Source organism: Cetorhinus maximus, chromosome 18 (genome assembly GCF_964194155.1).
Source record: "Cetorhinus maximus chromosome 18, sCetMax3.hap1.1, whole genome shotgun sequence".
Classification (NCBI taxonomy): Eukaryota; Metazoa; Chordata; class Chondrichthyes; order Lamniformes; family Cetorhinidae; genus Cetorhinus; species Cetorhinus maximus.
The window spans coordinates 72181528-72207185 of NC_135896.1; the positions used below are offsets into that span (position 1 = coordinate 72181528).

General features: G+C 45.2%; 1 protein-coding gene across 2 annotated transcripts in view; it reads right to left on the bottom strand.

Moving 5' to 3' along the window:
• Nucleotides 1–510: 510 nt before the first annotated feature.
• Nucleotides 511–25658, bottom strand: part of zfyve1 (zinc finger, FYVE domain containing 1) — a 108168-nt gene continuing 83020 nt past the window's right edge. The window contains exons 10-11 of one of the 2 annotated variants that reach the window (XM_078562910.1): nucleotides 5034–5144; nucleotides 511–1507 (exon numbers count right to left, since the gene is read on the bottom strand). In XM_078562910.1, the coding sequence (XP_078419036.1) occupies nucleotides 1275–1507; nucleotides 5034–5144 (344 nt within the window). In that variant the 3' untranslated portion in view covers nucleotides 511–1274. Of the gene's footprint in view, nucleotides 1508–5033; nucleotides 5145–6151; nucleotides 6676–25658 lie in introns of those variants that run through there. The other variant, XM_078562912.1, reaches the window with a different exon arrangement.

Here is a 25658-nt window from a genome sequence, read left to right on the forward strand (position 1 = left end):
GGGTTTGACAAGGCAGATACTTGCTGGGGAATCTAGAACAAGAGGGCACAGTTTCAGTATAAGGGGCCAATCATTTAGGACTGAGACGAAGAGAAATTTCTTCACTCAAAGGGCTGTGAATCTTTGGAATTCCGTACCCCAGGGGGTTGTGGATATGCCATCATTAAATATATTTCAGGCTGAGATAGACACATTTTTGGTCTCTCAAGGAATCAAAGGATACAGGAAGTGGATGGGAAAGTGAAGCTGAAGCCCAAGATCAGCCTTGACCATACTGAACTGCCGCCTGTATGGACTTATCCTGCTCCTCCTCTTTTTGTTCTTATGTCTAATGTGTTTATGTTTGCATTAGTGGATTTCAGTAATCTGGTTTATAATTACAAATAGCGCATTCATATATGTTATCCAGGTTGTACAACCAATTTTGTTGCTTGATCTACCACAGCGAGTCACGTGAAATCACACATTATACGAATGACTGAAAGGATTTGCAAAGCAGGAGAAACAGTGTAGTGGACATCAACATTTTATTTACATAAATTATTCACAAACCACTAATTTACATTATATGATAAACAGAACTATACACTTGCTCATGGTAATGTGAATTTTGGATTCCAATGGTGACAAACAAAAACACGATTTGTTTTTAAATAAACAGAAGCTTTTCAAAAAGGTGCTAACGTACATCACATTTAGAAAAAAATCCCGTCACTGAGGAATGGGTTCCAAAAGAAACAGGGGAGGGAGAAATTTGAGTCAGCGTCACTGTAGGTTTACGTCGACTTGAGCACTTCTACATTGATATCACTTAAAAAGCTACAATCATGCTACACACATGAATACCCATAGTGTTTGACAGTAAAACTTAAGGCATTCTCCATGTGAGCAGAACCCAGTTTTTGTAATCTGTGTATAATTACAAGTGCATTTGGCACACAACCCATACAACACATACAGATATAATATTTAGATCAGTTTTGATGAGTGTCAATGAGTAAAATCATGAATATGAACAATGGGTTCAATTAGAAAACAACCTTTCACAGGGAAAAATGTGATGTTACCAACTCCCTACTGAACTCTGGTTATTGTTCAGAACCTTTAAAAAATATACCTCTTAGGAGTTGTTTTTGAATAGGCAGGGTTAAGAACTATTTCAACAATTCTATTTCCACTTCTTTTAAATGTCATGCATACTTGATAATTAAGAAATGAATAATTTGGATTAAAATTCAACGTTAGATCAATATTGTCTTTTTCAAGTGTGCTACTCAAAGGTCACCTGGCTTTTTATTACAGTTTATACAGACCCGTACAGGATGGTCCCATCCACGTGAAGAGACTGTTCGCCTATCCTGAGAGCATTCATTGCAGAAACCCTGCCCGCAGGCTCGACAATGATGCTTGGACATTTTTGTTGTAAATTCTTTCCGACAATAGCAGCAATTAGTGATCTCGTGGTCAGGAACCCAGTATGATGGTCTGGCTGCATCTTTCACTAGACCTACCAAAGACATGATTCATGAGTTGTCAATCTAAATTAAAACACACAAAAGATTCATTTCTACATCCAGTGCACTTCTGCTTAGTTCCTCCCTCCAACACATTTCTTCAAAGAACTGGATGTCCCTTCATCATCACACTTAGTCAGCCAATTGTCATGTCCATGCCGAGGTAGCTAGAGTCCAGCAGACTATCTGACTTTCATGTACATTTAATCAAAGGCAACCGGGCTGATTTTCTTCCTCTTTAGCTCAGAGGCACAGGGATACTGCAGTAATGTCATCATCCAACTGAGATCAACTGGTTATATATCAACAAATGAACCTGGTTTGCATAGTCTTGTCCCACATCGGGCTGGGCGCTTATCAAATGAGGCAGAGAAGCCATTATCCAGTGCCCTCTTGTAAGCATACAACTGATGCATCTGATAAATTCCAGGTGTTCCTCACAGAGATCCTCTTCAGCGTGATGCCTACAGGCAACTTGAATGTTTTTGGGAATGACCATCACATTAAATGATCACTTTTTTTATTCTTTCATCGGATGTGGGTGTCGCTGGTAAGGCCAACATTTGCTGCCCATCCCTAAATGCCCTTCAACTGAGTGGCTTGCTGGGCCATTTCAGAGGACAGTTAAGGGTCAACCACATTGCTGTGGGTCTGGAGTCACATGTAGGCCAAGCCAGGTAAGGATGGCAGATTTCCTACCTTAATGGACATTAGTGAACTAGATGGGTGTTTATGACAATCGATGATATTTTCACGGACACCATTACTGAGACTAGATTTATATTCCAGATTTATTAATTTAATTTAAATTCCACCAGCTGCCGTGGTGGGATTTGAACTCATGCATCCAGAGCTTTATCCTGGGCTTCTAGATTACTAGTAAAGTGACATTACCACTATGCTACCATCTCCATGCAAAATCAATATTATATGGAAACCCATTTCTGAACATGCACAGGGTACAAGATTGTTCATAATACACCAGAAGACATTATACATTGAACATACTTTCCAGGGTATATGACTAATAATATGCACAGTTCCAAATTTTCTGGACAATGTTTTGCTCGTGTGATTGATTTTTTTAAGAAAACACAGAAGTGCCTGATGTTTATCAGCAGTAATTGAATGCATGGCCAATTAGATTTTGAACTCTTAGTAACTGATACAGACTATATTAGGTTATGACTATTAAGCGCTGGCAATCCCTGGAAAAGTCTGCATGAGATGAGTGTCTTTGGACTTTATGTCTAGCAGCTTGAAACTGGTGTCCTGAGCATTACCAGATCATAGAAGGCAAATCCCTCCTGCCTCCCAAAATTGTTAATTACTGCTAGAAAATTTCAGTACACTAAGCAACTAATGTTGAGACCAAGTTCTCAAATCTCAACTATCCTATAATTTGCTTGCACAGATCACAACTGCCATCTACTAGCAAATGACCTGCCAACTGTGGTGTGTTACCTGAGCTGATTAAGTGTTTGGAGTAGCTATCAGACACCACCTGGCACACAAGATTATCCACTGTCAGTCAGCACCAAATTACAGGGATTCTAAAAAAGAAACAGTAACACCACCCCCACCCCACCAGCCCCCACCCACCCCTCCAGACCCCACCCACCCCCCAACCCAAACACCCCCCCCACCCACCCTCCACCCCCCACTTCAAAGTTCACTCAAATACATTTCAGCTAATGGCTATTTAAAACCAGACACCATGGATAGGTGCACGTGGATACACTCTTACAGTGATATAAAAATGGTTTAGCACCAGCTTTTTCAAAGCAGAAGAAAAATAAATTTAGACTTCTGTCAGTCATTGAAATCTGAACACTAGTTTCAAAGTGCACTGGAAATAACTTACATCTATATAGCTTTAATGTTGCAAAAAGTCCCACACCACTTCAGAAAAATGAATGCTGAGCCAAGAAAGGTATTTTATGGGGGGTCAAAGCTTGGTCACAGATAGGTTTTAAGGAGAATCTTGAAAGACAAGATGGGTGGATTTAGGGAGTGAATTCCAGAGTTTGTTATTTTTTCATTCGTTCATGGGATGTGGGCATCGCTGGCTGGGCCGGCATTTATTGCCCATCCCTAATTGTCCTCGAGAAGCTGGTGGTGAGCTGTCTTCTTGAACCGCTGCAGTCCACGTGGTGTAGGTACACCCACAGTGCTGTTAGGGAGGGAGTTCCAGGATTTTGACATAGCGACTGTGAAGGAATGGTGATATGTTTTCAAGTCAGGATAGTGAGTGGCTTGGAGGGGAACTTGCAGATAATGGTGGTGTTCCAATGTGTCTGCTGCCCTTATCCTTCCAGATGATAGCAGTTGTGGGTTTGTAAAGTGCTGTCTAAGGAGCCTTGGTGAGTTGCTGCAGTCCATCTTGTAGATGGTACACACTGCTGCCACTGTGTCGGTGGTGGAGGGAGTGAATGTTTGTGGACGGGGTGCCAATCAAGTAGGCTGCTTTGTCCTGGATGGTGTTGAGCTTCTTTGAGTGCTATTGGAGCTGCACTCATCCAGGCAAGTGGAGAGTATTCCATCACACTCCTGACGTGTGTGGGGCCTAGTCAGCTAATGGCACAGCCGCCTATGGGGGGTGAAGGGAGAGCAGATGTACAAGAAGCCAGAATTGGAGGAATGGACAGTTCTGAGAAGTGGGAGGTTTGGGTGCAGGGGGAAGGAAGTTGTAGGGCTGAGGGAATTTACAGAGATAAAGAGGGGTGAGATCATAAAGGGATTTAAACACAAGGATGACAATTTTAAATTTAAGGTACCTGGGAACATGGAGTCAGCGTGAAGACAGAGAGGATAGATGATACTATGAGTAAGATACGGGTAGCAGTGTTTTAAATGGCCAGGAGCATAATCAAATGTAGTGACAGAGGCATGGATTATGATAATACCCAGGTCAGCCAGACGTGGCATCATTGATCTGTATCTAGGTTTTTGTTTCCATCTAAATATGTCTGTTAAGTAATACTTGCTCTGTGCTAAAAATGTCATTAATTACCTTTAGTACATGCTGCACCCATCGCTTGTTGTTGGAACATTAGTGGAAACTGTGCGCATAGGAGACGCTCAGATGGCAACACTCAGTACGCTGAAATGGTTTTTGGTGGCTTGGCTATCACACTCTTGCAGATTATAAGGAAATGGTTGATTGCCACTAAGGCACAGACAATCTGCCAAAAGCGTCACTATACACAAACTTGTGTATTTAGTTAAATTGGCCAGTGTGTTATTTTCTGTTTCTATGAACAAATGCAATAATGATGGTGTGAAGTATAGTTTGTTTTCGAGCTTTTTTTTTGTCAGCTCAAGGAGCTGTGCCTGTTTTTCGCAAGCTCAAGCAGCTGTTATTTTTTGCAAGATCAAGGAGTGTGCTATGTCCAGGCTAGTGGCCAAGGACGATCAAATCAGCAGATAGAGAATGCGTAGTGAAATCAGCTTTAGGATTCCAGAGGAGAAAGCAATATCTGCCCTTGAAGTATTTTCCCTGTTTTGTAAACCTCTTACCTAATGGAAAATCTATTGCTGTAGCCACTGCTCCGAAGGTGTTCTGCACAGCTTCACCAACTTTCCGTGCTATAATTGTTCTGCTTTCATCACCATCTTCATCTACAACATCTTCAAATAGTGTTAAAATCAAAACATTATCCAAAAAATCAAAGTTAAATATACAATAGCAACATACTAATCTTTTTAATTGTGATGCACAATGCAGGGTTCGCCACAAGGTGGGGAGGGGGTGGAAAGGAGTAAACAATAGTGGGCAAAATAGGAACATAGAATATAGGAGGTGTAGGCCATTCAACCCCTCGAGCCTGCTCTGCTATTCAACTAGATGTTCTACTTCAACGCCCAATGCATGTTCCCACATCTCTTGGTTTCTTTAATATCTAGAAATCTACCAAACTCTGTCTTGAACATTCTCAATGACTGAGCCTCCACAGCCCTCTGAGGTGGAGAATTCCAAAGTTTCACCACCCCGAGTGAAGAAGTTCCTTCTCGTCTCAGTCCTAAATGGCCTGCCCCTTATTCTGAGACTATGTCCTCTGGTTCTAGAACCCCTAGCCAGTGGAAACATCCTTCCTGCATCTACCTTGTCGAGCCCTGTAAGAATTTTGTATGTTTCAATGAGATCACCGCTCTTCTTCTAAACTCTAGAGAATACAGGCCCTGTCTCCTCAATCTCTTATCATAGGACAATCCCACCATCCCAAGAATCAGTCTGGTGAACCTCCATTCCACTCCCTCTATGGCAAGTATATCCTTCCTTAGACAAGGAGACCTAAACTGTATACAATACTCCAGGTGCGGTCTCACCAAGGCTCTATACAACTTTAGACATCTTTACTCCTATACTCCAATCCTCTTGCAATAAAGACCAATATGCCATTTGCCTTCCTAACTGCTTGCTGCACCTGCATGTTATCTTTCAGTACTCATGAACAAGGACACCCAGGTCCCTTTAGACATCAACAATTTCCACTCTCTCACTATTTAATAAATACTCTGCATTTGTTTTTCCTAACAAAGTTGATAACTTCATATTTTTCAACATTATATTCCATCTGCCATTTTCTTGCCCACTCATTTAGAATGTCTAAATTCCCTTGAAGCCTCTTTGTATCATCCTCACAACTCGCATTCCCACCTAGTTTTGTGTCATTAGCAAACTTAGAAATATTGCATTTGGTCCCCACATCCAAATCATTGATATAGATTGTGAACAGCTTGGACTCAGGCACTGATTCTTGTGATACTCCATGTGTCATAGCCTGCTAACCTGTGAATGACCCATTGATTCTGTGTTTGCTGCCCATTAACCAATCCATAAATCCATCCCAGTATATTACCCCCAATCCCATGTGCTCTAATTTTGTTTAATAGCTTTTTATGTGAGATCTTATCAAAAGCCTCCTGAAAATCCAAAAACACCACTGGTTCCCCCTTATCTATCCTGCTAGCTACATCCTCACAAAGCTCCAACAGATTTGTCAAACACGATTTCCCTTTCATAAATCCATATCAACTTTCAGTCCCATTAGTTTCTCCAGCACTAACTTCTTTTTACTAATACTAATTTCTTTCAGTTCTTCAATGTTGCTAGTCCCTTAGTTCTATCGTACTTCTGGATGGTGTTTTGTATTTTCCACTGTGAAGACAGATACAAAGTATTTGTTTAGTTTCTCTGTCATTTCCTTATTCCCCATTATAAATTTTCCAGTCACTGTCTGTGATGTGTCTTTGCTATAGCGGTTTTAGAATAACCAGAGAGTTCTGCGACTTGATGTTTGATGCAATTATGAGTATTTAAGTCTTTTGATGTTTCACAAGTTAGAGTCAGAGCCAGATCAGATGAGAAACACAAATTTAAGATTAGATGCACCTTTGGAACATCCAGATTGAAATCGTAGATTAGATTAAGGATTACTATGAAAATCATTGGAAGATTTAAATACATAGAAACTAATTAACAATTGCAAGTGAGAGCTTTTAAACAAACATTTTGCTTGACTCTTGCAATACATGCTTCACGGAGTTCCATTTACAAATGTTAATGGGCTATTCACAACAAGTAATTTGATGGCATACAATTGCAAGGGCACCTATCGAAGGCATTTCATTTTCCCATTACTACAAAACAGGACCAGAGAGATTAAAATCATTTGTTTAAAGTCTTAATCCAAAAGGCTAACAACTGAAAATATATGAGACAACAATGGAAACAAATACCTCAAACTGAGTAACTGGAGCATCTTAGCAAATTATGATGCATATTGGCCAATTAGACCCTTTGGTAAACCACCCTTATCCATAATTCCTCCCTCCACACCAGAAATACATTTGGAATTCCAAATGAGTTAGTTTTCCACAAAACCAAACTCATTTTCTTCAAGGGCAGCAATAATCCACTTCCTCTGAAATTCATATGATGATAAGAAATAGGAGCGGCAGTAAGCCACCAGTCAATAAGATCAGGCTGATCTGATGTGGCCTCAACTCCACATTCCTAACCTGTCTCCCATAACCCTTGACTCTCTTCTTGTCAATCAAAATCTGTTTAACTTGAATTTATTCAATGGTCCAGCCTCCACTACTCATGTGAAGTCCAAACACTCCAAGAGAAGGAATTCCTCCTCATCTGTCTTTAATGGGAGATCCCTTATTTTGAAATCCTAGTTCTAGATTGCCCACAAGGGGAAACATCCTCTCAACATCTACCCTGTCAAGCCCCCTCAGAATCTTATGTTTCAATAAGATCACTTCTCATGCTTCTAAACTCAAATGAGTATAAATCTAACCTCAAGATAAAAGCAAAAAACTGCAGATGCTGGAAATCCAAAACAAAAACAAAAATACCTGGAAAAACTCAGCAGGTCTGGCAGCATCTGCGGAGAGGAGCACAGTTAATGTTTCGAGTCCGAATGACCCTTCAACAGAACTAAGTAAAAATAGAAGAGAGGTGAAATATAAGCTAGTTTAAGGGGGGTTGGGAGAAATGGCCCTCTATCCAGCTCTACTTGTCCCACCCCCCCTTAAACTAGCTTATATTTCACCTCTCTTCTATTTTTACTTAGTTCTGTTGAAGGGTCATTCGGACTCGAAACATTAACTGTGCTCCTCTCCGCAGATGCTGCCAGAACTGCTGAGTTTTTCCAGGTATTTTTGTTTTTGTTATAAATCTAACCTCCTCCACCTTCATCACTAGGCAACCCCATCATCCTAGGAATCAGCCTAGTGAATCTTCTCTGAACTTACTCCAATGCAAGGAAGTCCTTCCTTAAATAAAGTGGCCAAAACTGCACACAGTACTTGTAAGTGTGGTTTCATCAATACCCTGTATAGCTGTAGCAAGACCTCCTTGCAATAAAGGCCCACAAACAGTTTGCCTACTTAATTACTTGCTGTACCTGCATGCTGACTTTTTGTGAGTCATGTTCAAGGACACCCAGGTCCCTCTGTATTGCAGCATTTTGCAGTCCCTCCCTATTTAAATAATACTCTACTTTTCTATTCTTCATGCCAAAGGGGGAAGGTGGGGAGAAGGGAGGGATGGGGGGGGGGGGGGATGAGGCTGGCTGCTGGTGTGGGGGCAGGGAACAAACTGGCTGCTGGTGTGGATCTCTGGATTTTTGAGACAAAATCCAGGGGAGGGGTCAAAGTGACCAGCTGGTACCTCAGCTGGTTTATGACCAGAACTCAACCCCGGTAACACAGCACTCGGAGCAGTCCTGTCCAGCACCGCAGGCAAGTGATGACTTTGACCTCCAACTCCTGCCAGTTCGCTGGCCAGGATTTCTCAGCAGGGCAGAGATGGACCCTCAGGTAGAAGAGGCTGGTCCTGCTCCAGGTGAAAGGCCTGAGCTCCTCGGGTAGGGGATCCATCTGCCAATGACCAACCAGGAGTCCAGAACACTTGCCCCAGTTGATCCTGGCAGAAGACATGTCAGAGTAGATGCCCTGGCACTCGCGCATCCTCCGCAAGTCAGCTGAGTCAGTGAACATGAGGAGCACATCATCAGCGTAAGCCAAGAGGACCACCCCGATGCCCGGCCCGCGCAGGACCAATCCCGACAAGAGGTGCAGGAAAGGCTTCACGTAGATAGAATACAATTGGCCAGACAGCCGTCTGATGTACTCCTGTCCGAAAGCGAAGAGGCGCCGTCAGGGACCCGTTAACCTTAACTAGACACTCTGTGGCATCGTACAGAAGTCGGATCTGGGCGACGAAATGCGTCCCGAACACAATGCAGAGTCCTGAATAAATATTCGTGATCCACCCTTTCGAACGCCTTCTCCTAGACAAGAGATAGGAAGGCCAGCCCTCTGGGAAAAGTGGATGATGACCCAGACCAGATGAACGTTATCAAAAAAAGTGCAGCCCGGGACAGTGTAGGACTGGCCAGGGTGGATCATGTGGTCCAGCACGGTGCCAAGGCGAGAAGACATCGCCCTGGCAAAGATTTTGTAATCCGTGCTGAGGAGTGAGACTGGGTGCCAATTCGTAAGTTGGTAGAGATCCCCCCTCTTGAACAGCAGGGCAATGACCGCCCTGTGCCACAAGAGGGGGCACCTCTCCGGTAGCGATACTGTCCCCCAGGATGTCCCAGAACGCCCTGAAGAACTCCACGGTCAGCCCGTCCAGCCCCGGGGACTGGTCCCTAGAGAGGTTGCCAAGGGCGCCACTCAGCTCCCCCGGACTTATAGGGGAGTCAAGCTTTCCAGTGCCCTCCAGGCCAACCTGTGGCAGGTCCTCCCACAAAACTTTGCAAGCATCCTTGCTGTACAGATCCGGAGAGAACAGGGCAGTGTATTAGGATTTGGCAATAGCTCTGATGCCCTCCGGATCTGAGATAAGGGATCCGTCATCGGCCAGAAGAGTAAGGAGCTGCTGACGGACCCCCTGCCTTTTTTCCAGCGAGTAGAAGGGGGAGCCGTGGTCCAGGTCCTTGAGGAACTGGATCTGGTGACCTCATGTATGCGACATGGGACCCGACGAGTTGCAGGTCCTGCAGCGCGCCCTTCTTCTCATCGTACACCAGCTGCAGGGCCTGGTCCGCGTCGGGCTGACGGAGACGTGCCTCCAGGTCGAGCATCTCCTTCTCCAACTCCTCGACCCTGGATTTCCACCTCTTTGTCAACCCCCTTGTGTACTCCTAACAGAAGACGTGGATGTGAGCCTTGCCCATGTCCCACCATAGCCTCAATGATGGAACGAGTCCCGGAACCGCTCGTCCTCCAGCAGCAGGTTGTTAAAGTGCCAGTACGTGGACCCTGTGCCAGCGCAGAACGGAACAAGTTCCGCCCACACCAGATGGTGGTCCGTGCACGGCACCTGCCGCACAGAAGCTGACGGAACGCAGGACACATATGCCTTGGAAACGTAAAGGCGGTCGAGTCTGGATGCTCTGACTCCAGGCAACATGAAAGTAAAAACACTGGAGTCAGGATGGAGATGTCGCCAGACATCCACCAAGTCGAAGGACCCAACCAGGTCCCCCAACTTACTCACACCTAGCAAGTGGTGCCCGGCACCGAAATGGTCCCTGGCCTCAAGGGTACAGCTGAAATGCCCCTGAGGATGTTGCATCGCCCGCATCGATGGAGCCAAGATGAGTGGACGCTTCATCAAAGAAGCTTGCTTGCTGCTGCGCGCCCAGGGGAGTGTACACATTCACACAGTGAAGTGCCATGCTCCCTAGGCGCACAGTAACGTGCAGCAACTGGCCTGGCACCGGCTCCTTGACCCCCAAGATCTCCGGCTGAAAATGCAGGGCCAACAAGATAGCCACCCCGCCAGAACTGGAGGCTAGGTGACTCATGTAGACCCCCCCTCACCATTCCAGGAGCCACGTGGCTTTGTCTCGTGGAACGACATGGGTTTCCTGCAGGAAGCACACCGCATTCTTCCCACCTGAGGTCCGAGAGGTTCTGAAATCTGCGCTGTGCGTTCCTGCTGCCATTGATGTTGAGGCTAGCTATGGTAGTCTTCATTGTCAGAAGTATGTGCCACCATCACCGTGCCTAGCATAAGAAGGAGAGGACTATTTTAATCCTTCCTCTCCTCCAGGAGCCCAGCGAGAAACAAGTGGACCCTCCTCTTAGCATTCCGGTCCAGCCCAGGGGCTTTTAGGGCTTCGCCGGCAGACCAGAACACAAGATGAAAAGAATACCACAGGTCCAGAGCTGACTGGACCCTGTCTCAGCATCTACAATTACTCGCTAAAAAATCCTGGAGCTCCCGTAAAGGGATGAGGGGAGAATTGGTGGGGGGCACCAGGGGATCCACCACCTCACCCGACAACGACTCTAAGTCATCCCCGGTGCTCACCACTGAAACCCCAACCTCCTCCAGGTCGTCGCCTCCAGCTTCCAACCCCTCCCCCATATTGAGAAGCTGCATGTCGGCTCCACCTCCAGCTCGATCCCACCCCCAGGATCAAGGCCAGAGGGGTCCTCTGTGGTCTTTTCTTGGGGATATGGGCCAAAGGGTGGTAGATGCTCAGGGCCCCTCTCCCCTCCAGGCACCAGGTCGCCCAGCGAGTCTGGAAAAATCTCCGGACCTAGGACTGAGGGGCCTGGCGCTAAAGGTTGGGAGGTTGCTGGGAGGCCTTCCTTGCCACTGCCGCCCGATGACTCAGCAGTCGGGGCCATGAAGGGACTGCTGCATTCCCCTGGCAGGCCAGATAGCATCTCGGGGGTACAAGGTGGGTTGGGGTGGGGCACCACCACAAGGGCGATACCCTCACCGACCCCCGAAGGGCTCTGCTCAGGGGACTGCAACAAGGGGTCGGGGGTTGGGGCTCCCCCCAGACAGCAGAGCGAGGACTTACCGGGTGGATATGCCACCACTTTTTCACTGGGGGAGGGGACACATCCGACCTCACAAGTCGCGAGGTCCTCCCCCTCCGAGGGGTGGAGTCTCTTCCGGGGTAGGCAGCGGGCTGGGGAGACCTCCATCTGCGAGGCCCCCGCTGCCTCATCCAGCCCCTCCGGACGCTCTGCCCTCTGGGGTTTTGGTGGGTCTTTCCTTTTTAGGATGACCAACAACTCTGGCTCGGGCTCGCGCGCCCCATCGCTGCCGGGCCTGGGAGCACACGTCGCTGGAGCCGGATGATGTTTTTACCCGAGCCGGTGTTTTCAGGTGCCTGGTGATCAGGGTGGGTTGGGGGGGTCTGGGGATCCGCCTCCAGGTGGCGGATCTACCTCTACGCCTTCTTATGGCGCAGGGTCTCTTCCCCCAGCCTCGCCGGCAGCCGAGATGGTGGTGGCTGCTGGCAGCACCTCCCCTTGCGGGGAGGAAGATAGAGTGGTGGCGGTGCCAGCCTCGGCCGCCTGGATGGTGCTGGTGGCCTTGGAGGCGGGGCAGTTCTTACAGACATGCCCCACCTTCTTGCAGGCATGGCACCGCAAGCCAGCCACAGTCCAGAAGACTCTGTAGGCGGCCCCCTCATATTCCACAGTACACCCCCACCACCGTCTATGCACTCCTCCTGGGCCAGGTGGATGAAAACCTGGTGCCGGAAGGAGTATACGTGATGGAGGGCCGCATCCTTGAGGCTGAGTGGGATCGGTGCAACCCTTGACCTAACTTCCCCCAGTTAATGGAGGTGGGGGAGGAGGAGCTCACTGGGGACAAAGGGTGGGACATTGGTAATTATGATCCTCTGGGCGGTGGCCTCCAAGGGGTCCACCGCCAGAAACGTCCCGCCCACAGTGAGCCCCTTTTCCAGGGCCAGGTGTGCCGCCCGCTCCGACCTCAAGAAAATTACGGCTTTGCCTTCTCACCATATTGTCCGCTCATGCTGTCGATCATGCCTGATGCCAGCTGGCACGGACGATGCTGCCCATTTTCTACACATCAGCCCCTCTGAAGCAATAACAAGAAAATGTACAGAGATCAGAATGATTTTATCTGTTTTTACTCTCCTTCCAGCCTTCCCCTGCCCCCCCTACCATCCCAACAGCCCCACCTTGCCCCCCACACAGAAACACTGGCCCGCAACTTCAGCGCTCCCCAGTGTTGGATTTGGGGGGTATCCCAAAGATGTGCTGGGGAATCCTTCTGGCAAGTTCCCACCAGGCAAGGGTTTGCACGGCAATTGCCCAGACGTGCTAACTTCACCTGGACAATTATGCTGCGCTGGGAAGCATCCGAAAATGCAATTTAAATCGCAAACTTCGATGGTTCTGCTGGGTTTATACCAATAGTTGCCCAGAAAAAATTAGAATTAAAACCTCTTCTAACTTCTGGGTAACTGTTGTAAAGACATAGAAAGACCCCATGGGACTTCCCCAGCAGCCCCCCCCCCCATGACCTCCGACAAGCCCACCTCCCCCCGACCACAGACAGCGACCACCCCCCTGACCTTCGACAACCCCACCTTCCCCAACCCATCAACCTCAGACCCCGACCTCGGAGCCCCCAACCTCCCCACGGACCCCCACCCGAACACCGGAACCCCCGCCCCAACTGGCCTCCAGACACCACCCCCCACTGATTGCCAGACCCTCCCCCTCTTTGACCGCCAGATCCTCCCCCCCACCTGACCTCTGGACCACACCCCTACCAACCTCAGGACACACCCAACAACCTTGAGGCACCCCCTCCCCAACCCCGAGACACCCTCCCCGACCCCGGCACCACCTCTCCGACCTCGAGACAACCCCCAGCAACCTCGAGGCACCACCCCCCCTGACCCCGACCTCGAGGCACCAGCCCCCCTGACCCCGACCTCGAGGCACCACCCTTCTGACCCTGACCTCGAGGCACCACCCCCCCGACCCCGACCTCGAGGCACCACCCCCCGTTGAGGCACCACCCCCCTCGAGGCACCACCCCCCGACCCCAACCTCGAGACACCCTCCCCGACCTCGAGGCACCACCCCCTGACCCCGACCTCAAGGCACCACCCCCCGACCCCGAGACACCCTCCCCGAATCAGAGCTTGAGACATCCCCCCACCCCCCAACTTCGGGACCCGCCCCCCCCACCAACCTTTGGACACCCCCAACCGCCCCCCCGACCTCAGGACACCCCCAACCCCTAAGTCCTTACTACCTATCTTAGGCACTTACCTTCCCCTGGCCTGTCAATGTCCCTGGCCCTTTAGCTAATTATGCTTGTGCTGGCTCTGTGAAAGAGCATAAAAACAGAAAATGCTGGAAATACTAAGCAGGTCTATCAGCATCTGTTAAGAGAAATAAAATTAAAGTTTCAGATCTATGAGCTTTCATCAGAACTTCTCCGAGTTAAGCAAGTGAAATGGGTAAGGATGTAAAAAGAACAAAGGGGTAGATCTGTGATAGGATAGGAGGAGGAGAGATTAAATAACAAATAAGTTGGTGGTGCAAGGCCAAAGGCAGTGGTAAAGGGACAAGTAAAGAAACAAAATGATGTGTCTGGGGGAGGTATGAATGGTAGAATGATGAACAGCTGCCAAAAATGAGAAAGGAAAAAAAGAGTAAAACCAAAACCTGCAAGGAAAAAGGCAACAAAATGAGGGCAGAGGTTATGGTCTGAAATTGCTGAACTCAGTAATGATTCTGGAAGGCTGTAGCATGCCTTAATGAAAGATGAGGAACTGCTCCTTCAGCCCACATTGAGGCACGTTTAATTAGGCATTTTACATCTAGACTCAATACAGAGTTCAACAATTTGCGGTCATAATCGTTGTCCCCATTTTGCTTCCTTTTTCTTTGTTTCACCTTTACTCTCATTTTTCAATTGTTTTCACTCTCAGACAACAGTTGTCATCATTCTACCATTCACACCTCCTCTGGACACATCTTTCGTTTCTTGTCCCATTTCCAGTATCTTTGGCTTTGCACTGTTAACTCTTATCTCATGTAATCACCTATCTGCAACCCCATCACAGACCTTCTCATTTGCTCCTTTTCCAGCCTCCTATTTTTGCTTATGTCAAACCTATTACATTTCTATTCAAACCTTTCCCTGTTCTGATGAAAGGTCGCTGATCTGGAACGTTAATACTGTTTCTCTCTCCCAGAGGCTGAGGGTGTTGAGTATTTCCAGTAATTTCTGTTTTTATTTCAGATTTCTAGCATCCACAGTATCTTGTTTTTGTCTTTGAAAGAGCAGTTGCGCTGAGCATCATATCCCCACTTTTTGTCCATGACCTTTTTTAAGTTGCCCAGTCTCATGTACCTAACAATTATTTTCCAAAATTATTTATAGAGTCACCTTCCACCACATTTTCAGTATTTCCAGATCCTGACAACTCAGTGAAAAATTTCTCTGCATCTCCGTCCAGATCTTTTTCCAATGAATTTGAGTCTATAGACTCCAGGTATTGACTGACTCAAGAGTGAGATTAGTTTTTCTCTATTTACTCTATCAAAACCTCTTATCTTGAAAACCTCTATTAGGTCACCTATTAACCTTTGCTGTTCCAAGGAGAACAGTATAATTTTTTCCAACCTCCCCATATAACTGAAATCCTTCATCTCTGGTAACACCTGGCAAATGTCCTCTGTACCCTTTCTAAAGCCCTGACATCTTTCTTGAGGTGTGGTCCCAGAACTGTATACAATTCTCTAGCTGAGCCTTAACCAGTGATTTTACTGGTGCAAAAGTAAAACAGGAAAGGTGGCCAAACCATGGCTTACTAGGGAAATTAGAGATAGTATTAGATGCAAGGAAGAGGCATACAAATTGGCCAGAAAAAACAACAGACCTGAGCATTGGGAGCAGTTTAGAATTCAGCAAAGGAGGACCAAGGGATTGATTAAGAAGGAGAAAATAAAGTACGAGAGTAAGCTTGCGGGGAACATAAAAACTGACTGTAAAAGTTTCTATGGGTACGTGAAGAGAAAAAGATTGGTGAAGACAAATGTCTTACAGTCAGAAACAGGGGAATTTATAATGGGGAACAAAGAAATGGCTGACCAACTAAATACATACTTTGGTTCTGTCTTCACAAAGGAGGACACTAATAACATGCCAGAAATGTTGGGGAACACAGGGTTTAGCGAGAGGGGTGAACTGGAAGAAATCAGTATTAGTAGGGAAATGGCGTTGGGGAAATTGATGGGATTGAAGGCCGATAAATCCCCAGGGCCTGATAATCTACATCCCAGAGTACTTAAGGAAGTGGCCCTAGAAATAGTGGATGCAATGGTGGTCATCTTCCGAGATTCTATAGACTCTGGAACAGTTCCCTCAGATTGGAGGGTAGCTAATGTAACCCCACTATTTAAAAAGGGAGGTAAGAGAAAACAGGGAATTGTAGACCAGTCAGTCTGACGTCAGTAGTGGGGAAAATTCTAGAGTCCATTATAAAAGGTTTAATAGCTGAGCACTTGGAAAACAGTGGCAGAATCGGACAGTCAGCATAGATTTACAAAAGGGAAATCATGCTTGACAAATCTACTGGAATTTTTCGAGGATGTAACTAGTAGAGTTAATGAGGGGGAGCCAGTGGATGTGGTTTATTTGGACTTTCAGAAGACTTTCGACAAAGTCCCACATAAGAGATTAGCGAGTAAAATTAAAGCGCATGGGATTGGGGTAGTGTATTGAGATGGATAGAAAACTGGTTAGCCAGCAGGAATCAGAGTAGGAATAAATAGGTCTTTTTCTGAATGGCAGACAGTGACTAGTGGGGTACCGCAGGGATCGGTGCTGGGACCCCACCTATTCACAATATATATTAATAATTTAGATGAGGGAGCTAAATATAATATCTCCAAATTTGTAGATGACACAAAGCTAGGTGGGAGGGTGAGCTGTGAGGAGGATGCAGAGATGCTTCAGTGTGATTTGGACAAGCTGAGTGAGTGGCAAATGCATGGCAGATGCAGTATAATGTGGATAATGTGAGATTATCCATTTTGGTAGCAAAAACAGGAAGGCAGATTATTATCGGAATGGCTATAAATTGAAAGACGGGAATGTGCAACGAGACCTGGGTGTCCTCGTACAGCAGTCGCTGAAGTTAAGCATGCAGGTGCAGCAGGCGGTAAAGGCGGCAAATGGCGTGTTGGCCTTCATAGCTAGAGGATTCGAGTACAGGGACAGGGATGTCTTGCTGCAATTGTACAGGGCCTTGGTGAGATCGCACCTGGAATATTGTGTGCAGCTTTGGTCTCCTTATCTGAGGAAGGATGTGCTTGCTATAGAGGGAGTGCAGCGAAGGTTTACCAGACTGATTCCTGGGATGGCGGGACAGACATATGAGGAGAGATTGAGTTGGTTAGGATTATATTCGCTGGAGTTCAGAAGAATGAGGGGGGATCTCATAGAAACCTATAAAATTCTAACAGGTTAGATGCAGGAAGGATGTTCCCGATGGTGGGGGAGTCCAGAACCAGGGGTCACAGACTGAAGATATGGGGTTTAGGATTGAGATGAGAAGAAATTTCTTCACCCAGAGAGTGGTGAGCCTGTGGAATTCTCTCCCACAGAAAGTAGTTGATGCCAAAATATTGTATGTTTTCAAGAATGAGTTGGATATAGCTCTTGGGGCAAAAGGGATCAAAGGATATGGGGAGAAAGCAGGAACAGGCTATTGAGTTGGATGATCAGCTATGATCATAATGAATGGCGGAGCAGGCTCAAAGGGCCGAATGGCCTACTCCTGCTCCTAGTTTCTATGTTTATAAAGTTCGAGCATGATCTAGCAGGTAGGTGATTAGTTGGTGAGTTTTAAGCTTTTTTCTCTAATTTAGGGCAGCAATATAAATCATATCCCCGGTCCTACAAGTACTATATTAAATTTATGGCTACTTAACATAACTCCAAATAATCGTTGAATGATATTTCTGAACTTGAAACCCTAATTAAATAACATACAATAGAAAAGGCAAGGCAGGTGATATATTAACCTGTAGGATGTGGGAACTGGAAGGCAATCACGCCTGAAGTCGAGAGTCTGCAGCTTGAAGAACGTCAGCTCAGAAATGATTAGCTGGAGTCTGAGCTTCGGACACCTGAGTTACATCAGGGACTGAGAGAGATATGTGGAAACTTTGTTCCAGGAGGCAGTCACATCCCTTAGGTTAAGTACTTCAGGTTTGGTTCATGGTGAGAGTTGGGTGGATGTGACAAGTAAGTTAGGTATGGAGATCCAGAAAGTAGCAATGGGGGAGCCTCAGCCCTTGTGCTTGTCCAAAAGGTTCAAGGTTCTTGCAGTCTGTTTGACAAGGGCAGGGACTGCAGGGAGGATGAGCAAACTGACCAGCATCATGGAATAGGGAGTCATTCAGGTTGGGGGGAGTTAAAAAGAATGTACTAGTAATAACGGACAGCATGGTTAGGGGGATAGATATTCTTCTCTGCAGCTAGGAGCACGAGTCCCAAAGGCATTGTTGCTTGCCCGGTGCCAGGTAAAGGACATCTCCTCGTTGCTGGAGGGGAACTTGGAATGCGGGAAAGATCCAGTTGTCGTGGTTCACGTACCAATGACATAGGCAGGACTAAGAAAGAAGTTCTCATGAGAAGCTAACGGCTAAATTAAAAAGCAGAACCACAAAGGTAATAATCTTCGGATTACTATCTGAGCCACATGAAAATTGGCATAGGGTAAGTAAGATCAGAGAGTTGAATGCACAGTTCAAAGATTAATGTGGGGGAAATGGGTCCCAATTCATGAAGCACTTTCACCGGTACCGGAGAAGAAGAATGCTGTTCCATTGAAATGGGTTTCATTTGAACCACGCTCGACTAATGTCCTGGAGGATCGAGTAACTAGGACTGCAGACAGGGTTTAAACTAAATAGTGGTGATGAGTGGGGATGGGGCTGGATTCAAGTGAAGTGAAATTTAGAAAGTTAAACAGAAAGGATAAGGCAGGGTAGCCATATGGGTAGCAATAGCCAGTTTGACAGCAAGGGACAAATACAAACATAAGAGTGCACCAGAAAATGGGGTCAGAGTTGGGGAAAATAGTAAAAAGACAGAACTAAAAGCCCTTTATTTGAATGTATGCAGCATTCATAACAAGACATTTGAATTTATGGCACAAAAATAAATAAATAGGTATGATATGATAGCCATTATGGAGACATGGTTGTAAGTTGGCCAAAGCTGGGAACTGAATATTCAAGGGTATTTCAAAAGTACAGGAAGAATTTTTTAATAGATGAGACGAGATCAGTGCAGTGGTGAAAAATGATCTTGGTTCAGAAGATCGAGATGTAGAATTAGTTAGGGTAGAGATAAGAAATTACAAGTGAAAGAAGTCACTGGTGGGAGTAGTTTAAAGGCCCCTTAATAGTAATCTGTGATCTGTGGGACAGTGTAGAAGTCAAGAAATATTGGGCCTTGGGAGAAAGGTGATGCAATAATTGTGGGCAATTTTAATCCTCGCAAAGATTGGACAGATCAAACTGGTAAAGGTAGCCATGAAGAATGGTTCATACTGTGTATTCAGGACAGGTTCTTTGAACAGTACTCTCTGGAATCAGCCAGGAAGCAGGCTATTTTATGCCTGACAATGTGTAACAAAACAGGATTAGTTAATTATCTCACAGCAAAAGATCCTGTAGGGCTGAGTGATCATAAGATAGAATTCCACATTCAGTTTGGGGGTGAGAAACTTAGTCTGAAACTAGTGTCTTGAACAAAAGCAATTACAAAGGTATGTAGACACAGTTGGCTACAATGAACTGGATGGTACAGAAGCAGTGGCAGACATTTAAGGAGATATTTCATAACTCTCAACCAAGTTACACTTCACTGAGCAAGAAGACTCTACAAGAAGGATGAAACATCCGTGGTTAACTAAGGAAGTTAAGCTCGGTACCAATTGAAAGAAATGGCAAATTCTACAAAGATTAGTGATAGGCCAGGAGATTGGGAACATTTTAGAAACTAGCACAAGGTGACTAGAAAAATAATAAAGAGGGAGAAATTTGAATATGAGAGTAAACTAGCAGGAAATATAAAAATGGAGTAAGAGCTGCTACAAAAATATAAAAAGGAAGAGAGTAGCTAAAGTAACGTTGGTGTCCTAGAGGGTTAGACTGGGAAATTAATAATAGGAAATAAAAAAACGTCAAGAGGCTTTGAACAAGTATTTTGTACCTGTGTTCACGGTAGAGGACACAAAAAGCATCCCAAGAATAGTAGAAGATCAAAGGGCAGAAGGAAGGGAAAAATTAAATGAATCACTATCACTTGTGAAAAAGTACTTGGGATTAAAAGCTGCTAAATCCCCTGAACTTGATGGCCTACATTCTAGGATCTTAAAAAAGGTGGCTGCATAGAGGATTCATTCCAAAATTCCTTATATTGTGGAAAGGTTCCATCAGATTGAAAAACAGCAAATGTTAAACCCCTAACCATGAAAGGGTGAGAGGAGACAAAAAGCAGGAACCTAAGGCCAGTTAGCCTAACATCTGTCATTGTGAAATTGCTGGAATCTATTATAAAGGAATTAGTGGGAGGACATTTAGAAAACCTTAATGCAATCCATCTGCAATAAATAAATATCTGTGGAAGCAAATAGAGATCTTTGAAATGTGGATGCTAAGATGTATGCTTAAAATTTCATATTAGGCTATAAGACAAATGAAGAGGTGCTTGAAATTGCAGGACCAAAAAGAACACTAAAAAGTGACATTCAGAAAAGAAAATGTCAGTATTTTGGCCATTTGATCAGAGCTGAAAAGATACTCCAAGAAGGAAAAGTGGATGACAACAGAAAGAGGGGCTTCCTAGTTGGATGACAGATATCACAGAGCAGTTGCAGACAAGCTACGATGGATGTCAGAGTGACACAGATGAACATGACAACTGATCTCCTGGTACAAGGGGGAGGAGCACGAATACGATCTAGCTGAGTCAACATGGTATTATGGAAGAGAAGTCATGTTTGACAAATGTATTAGCGTTCTTTCAGTTGTAAGAAGCAGAGTGGATAAAGAAACCAGTAGATGCACTGTATTTGGATTTGCAAATGCCATTGGATAAGATGCCACATAAAAGATAAGAGCTCATGGTGCTGGGGGTAATATATTAATGTGGACAGCAAATTGGCGAACAGGAAAGCCTCCGTTATTTACAATCCATAATGATGACTTGGATGAAGGACAGAGTTTATTGTAATCAAATTTGCTGATGATACAAAGATTGGTAGGGAAGCAAGTTGTGAAGAGCATACTGAGTCTGCTTAGGGTTAGATAGGTTAGGTGAGTCAGCAAAACTTGGCAAGTAAAATTTGGCAAATGGTGCATAATGTGGCATAATGTGGCAAAATGTGAGGTTATCTACTTTGGTAGAAAGAATAGGAAAGCAAAATATTTACACGGAGAAAGACTACAGAATGCAGCAGCACAAAGAGATCTGGGTGCCCTTATACAACTGTACTGGGTTTTGGTGAGACCACAGCTAAAGTACTGAATAGAGTTTTGGTCTCCTCATTTAACTTCTTATATTTTCTTCTTATACATGCTTTGGAGGCGGTTCAAATAAGGTTGAGCAGGTTGGGCCTATACTTATTGAAGTTTAGAAGAATGAGAGACAATATTATTGATACACATAAGGTGGACTCGATGGGCCAAATTATCTACTTTTGTGCTGTAAATGATTCTATGATTTTGAGGGGACTGAACAAGATAAATGATGAGAGAATGCTTCCCCTCCCTAGGCTCCAGACCTCATTGCAGACTTGGTCCAAATATGGATAAAGGAACTGAGGTGAGAGTGATCAAGACTGCATCAGGTAGACCTAGTGAGACTGGCACAAAGGACGATGATTGTTTGAGGCCCATCATCTCAGCCCCAGGACAATGCTACAGGAGTTCCTCAGGGCAGTGTTTTAGGCCTAGTCATCTTCAGCTGCTTCATCAACGACCTTCCTTCCAACATAAGGTCAGAATTGGGGATGTTCACTGATGATTGCACAATGATCAGTATCATTCACAACTCCTCATAATCCATGGAAAAACTCAGCAGGTCTGGCAGCATCGGTGGAGAAGAAAAGAGTTGACGTTTCGAGTCCTCATGACCCTTCGGCAGAACTGAGTAAAGTTAGGAGAGGGGTGAAATATAAGCTGGTTTAAGGTAGGGTGGGGGGGTAGGGTGGGGGGAGAGAAGTTGGGGGGGGTGGTGGTTGTAGGGACAAGCAAGCAGTGATAGGAGCAGATAATCAAAAGATGTCACAGACAAAAGGAACAAAGAGGTGTTAAAGGTAGTGATATTATCTAAGAAAATGTGCTAATTAAGAATGGATGGCAGGACACTCAAGGTACAGCTCTAGTGGGGGTGGGGTGGAAAGACTGACGACAGGGTATTACAGTCATAGATTTAAAAATAATGGAAATAGATGGGAAAAGAAAAATCTATATAAATTATTGGAAAAAACAAAAGGGAGGAGAAAGAAACGGGAAGTGGGTGGGGTTGGGGGAGGGAGTTTAAGATCTAAAGTTGTTGAATTCAATATTCAGCCCGGAAGGCTGTAAAGTGCCTAGTCGGAAGATGAGGTGCTGTTCCTCCAGTTTGCGTTGGGCTTCACTGGAACAATGCAGCAAGCCAAGGACAGACATGTGGGCAAGAGAGCAGGGTGGCGTGTTAAAATGGCAAGCGACAGGGAGGTTTGGGTCTTCCTTGCGGACAGACCGCAGGTGTTCTGCAAAGCGGTCGCCCAGTTTGCGTTTGGTCTCTCCAATGTAGAGGAGACCGCATTGGGAGCAGCGAATGCAGTAGACTAAGTTAGGGGAAATGCAAGTGAAATGCTGCTTCACTTGAAAGGAGTGTTTGGGCCCTTGGATGGTGAGGAGAGAGGAAGTGAAGGGGCAGGTGTTGCATCTTCTGCATGGGCATGGGGAGGTGCCATAGGTGGGGGTTGAGGAGTAGGGGGTGATGGGGGAGTGGACCAGGGTGTCCCGGAGGGAACAATCCCTACGGAATGCCGCCGGGGGGGTGAAGGGAAGATGTGTTTGGTGGTGGCATCATGCTGGAGTTGGCGGAAATGGCGGAGGATGATCCTTTGAATGCGGAGGCTGGTGGGGTGATAAGTGAGGACAAGGGGGACCCTATCATGTTTCTGGGAGGGAGGCGAAGGCGTGAGGGCAGATGCGCGGGAGCCAAAGCTCCTTAGACAACACCTTTCAACCCATGACCTTTACCACCAGGGAGGACAAAGACAGCAAACGCAGGGTATACTACCATCTGCAAGCTCCCCTCCAAGTCTCGCACTTTCCTGACTTGTTAATATTTCACTGTTTCTTCACTGTGGCTTGGTCAAAATCCTGGAAAATTCTCCCTCGCAGCACTGCAGTTGCACCTACACCACATGGACTGCAGCTGTTCAAGAGGCTCACCACCCTCTGCTCAAGGGCATTTAGGGATGGGCAATGAATGCTGGCCTTGCCAGCGACACACATCCCATGAAGGAATAAAAACACCCTTGAGGAACACCACCACAAATGACATCCCAGTCTGAAACCATCCATCTACCACCGCCCATTGCTTTCTGTCATCGAGTCAATTTTGCAACCATACCACCACTTTCCCTTTAATTCCATGGGCTTCCATCTGCTTAATAATCTTCCTATGTGGCACCTTGCCACATATTTTCTGAAACTCCATATATGCAGTATCTTTTGCATCATCTTGATCAGCCTTCTCTGATGCCTCAAAAAATTGAATCAAATTAGTCAGACATTATTTACAAACATACAAATTAGGAGCAGGAGTAGGCCATTCGGCCCCTCAAGCCTAGTCTTCCATTTGATAAGATCATGGTTGATTGTGGCCTCAACTTTACTTTTCTGTCTGCCCCCTATAATCTTTGACTCCCTTGTTAATCAATAATCTGTCTAATTCAAACTTAAAAATATTCAATGACCCTGCCTCCACTGCTCGCTGGGGAAGAGAATTTCACAGACTAATGACCCTCTGAGAGAAAAATATTCTCGTCTCCATCCTCCATAAACTGTGTCCTCTAATTCTAGTCTCTTCCCCCAAGGGGAAACATCCTCTCAGGATCCAGCTTGTCAAGTCTCCTTGGGATCCTACATGCTTCAATCAGATCACTTCTCATTCTACCATACTCCACTGGATATAGTGCCAACCTGTTCAACCTTTCCTCATAAGATAACCCCTTCATTCCAGAAATAGTTGAATCTTCTCTGAACTGCTTCTAATGCAGTAAGGAGACCAAAACTATACACAGTACTCCAGATGTGGTCTCACCAACTGCAACAAAACATCCCCACTTTTATGCTCTATTTCTCTTGCAATAAACCCAACATTCTATTTGCCTTCCTAGTTACTTGCTGTACCTGCAAAACAGCTTTTTGTGATTCATGTAACAGGATGCCCTCTGAACTGCAGAGTTCTGCAATCTCTCTCCATTTAAATAATATACTGCATTTAACAAAACTATTCTGGCTCTCCTTGATTAATCCATTCTTTTCAAATGAAAGTTTTTAAAAAAATGTCATTTCATTGCTGGCAAAGCCAGCATTCGTTGCCCATCCCTAATTACCCTTGAGAAGGTGGAGGTGAGCCGCCTCTTGCACCGCTGCAGTTACATTTTTATAGAATAGTTTCAGGAGATCTAATAAACGCTGAGTTTCCTCTCATAATTAAGTTTTCTCGTGTTTCAACAAAACTCTTCTGCACCCTCTCCATGGGCTTGGTTTCATCATAAAGTAAGGTGGTCCTATCAGCCCATATTCTTCTGAAGGAGCCAAATCCTGATAAGTACAAAAATTAACCTTGACAATTTAAATGTAAATACAAAGTCTCAAATACAAAGGTGATGAAGCAACTTCTGAGACACATCACTACAGCATCACCAGCATGTAGATTATTTTCTAGTTGCCTATCCTGCTTGATGCAAAATTTTCAGCAAGAACAACATGAAGTAGTCCCTTGGGGCAAGAGCTCTACTTGCCAAAAAAAACCAGCCATGTACAACTAAAGAGGTAAGAGACAACATAAAACTAAAAGAAAGAGTATACAAAGATGTAAATAACATCAGATCTTGGCAAATGGATGATACAAAGAACAAACAGATAGTGAGAGCTACAAAAAGAAACCTGCAAAGGATATCAAAATGAACACAAACAATTTACATTTAATTTAGGGTTAAGAGGGTGGCTCTTCAAAAACCAATAACAATCATACTGACCATGAAAATAATGAAATGGTGGATATGCGGAATAATTAGTTTGCATCAGTATCCCAACAAAATTAATATTGAACAGGAACAGCGACTCCACAAAATTAACATAAGAAAAATAACAGTGATGATGAAAATAATGGCACTGAAGAGTGACTAATCCCACGCACCAGATAGTTTTCATCCCAGGTTTGAAAACTAAGTAGGTGAGATCATTGCAGTTGGCCTCACCATAATCTTTCTCAGTTCTCACTACTCAGACGATTTTTCAATCTTAAAGGAATGGTTCTGTCACTCCACCATTTAAAAAAAGATGAGAGGGAAACTAGGGAATTCTAGACCAGTTATCCTAATATCTGTTGTCAAGAAATTACTGAAGCCTATATTGAAGATAAAGTGACTTTAAAAATTTTCAGCCAGCATGGATTTGTAAAGGGTAGAAGTTCATGAAATTGAAGACAACTTATTGACCTGGTTAGGAAATTTGCTGAGTGATAGTAAACAGACTAGAGATAATGGGCACCTGGACTCTAACTAGTAA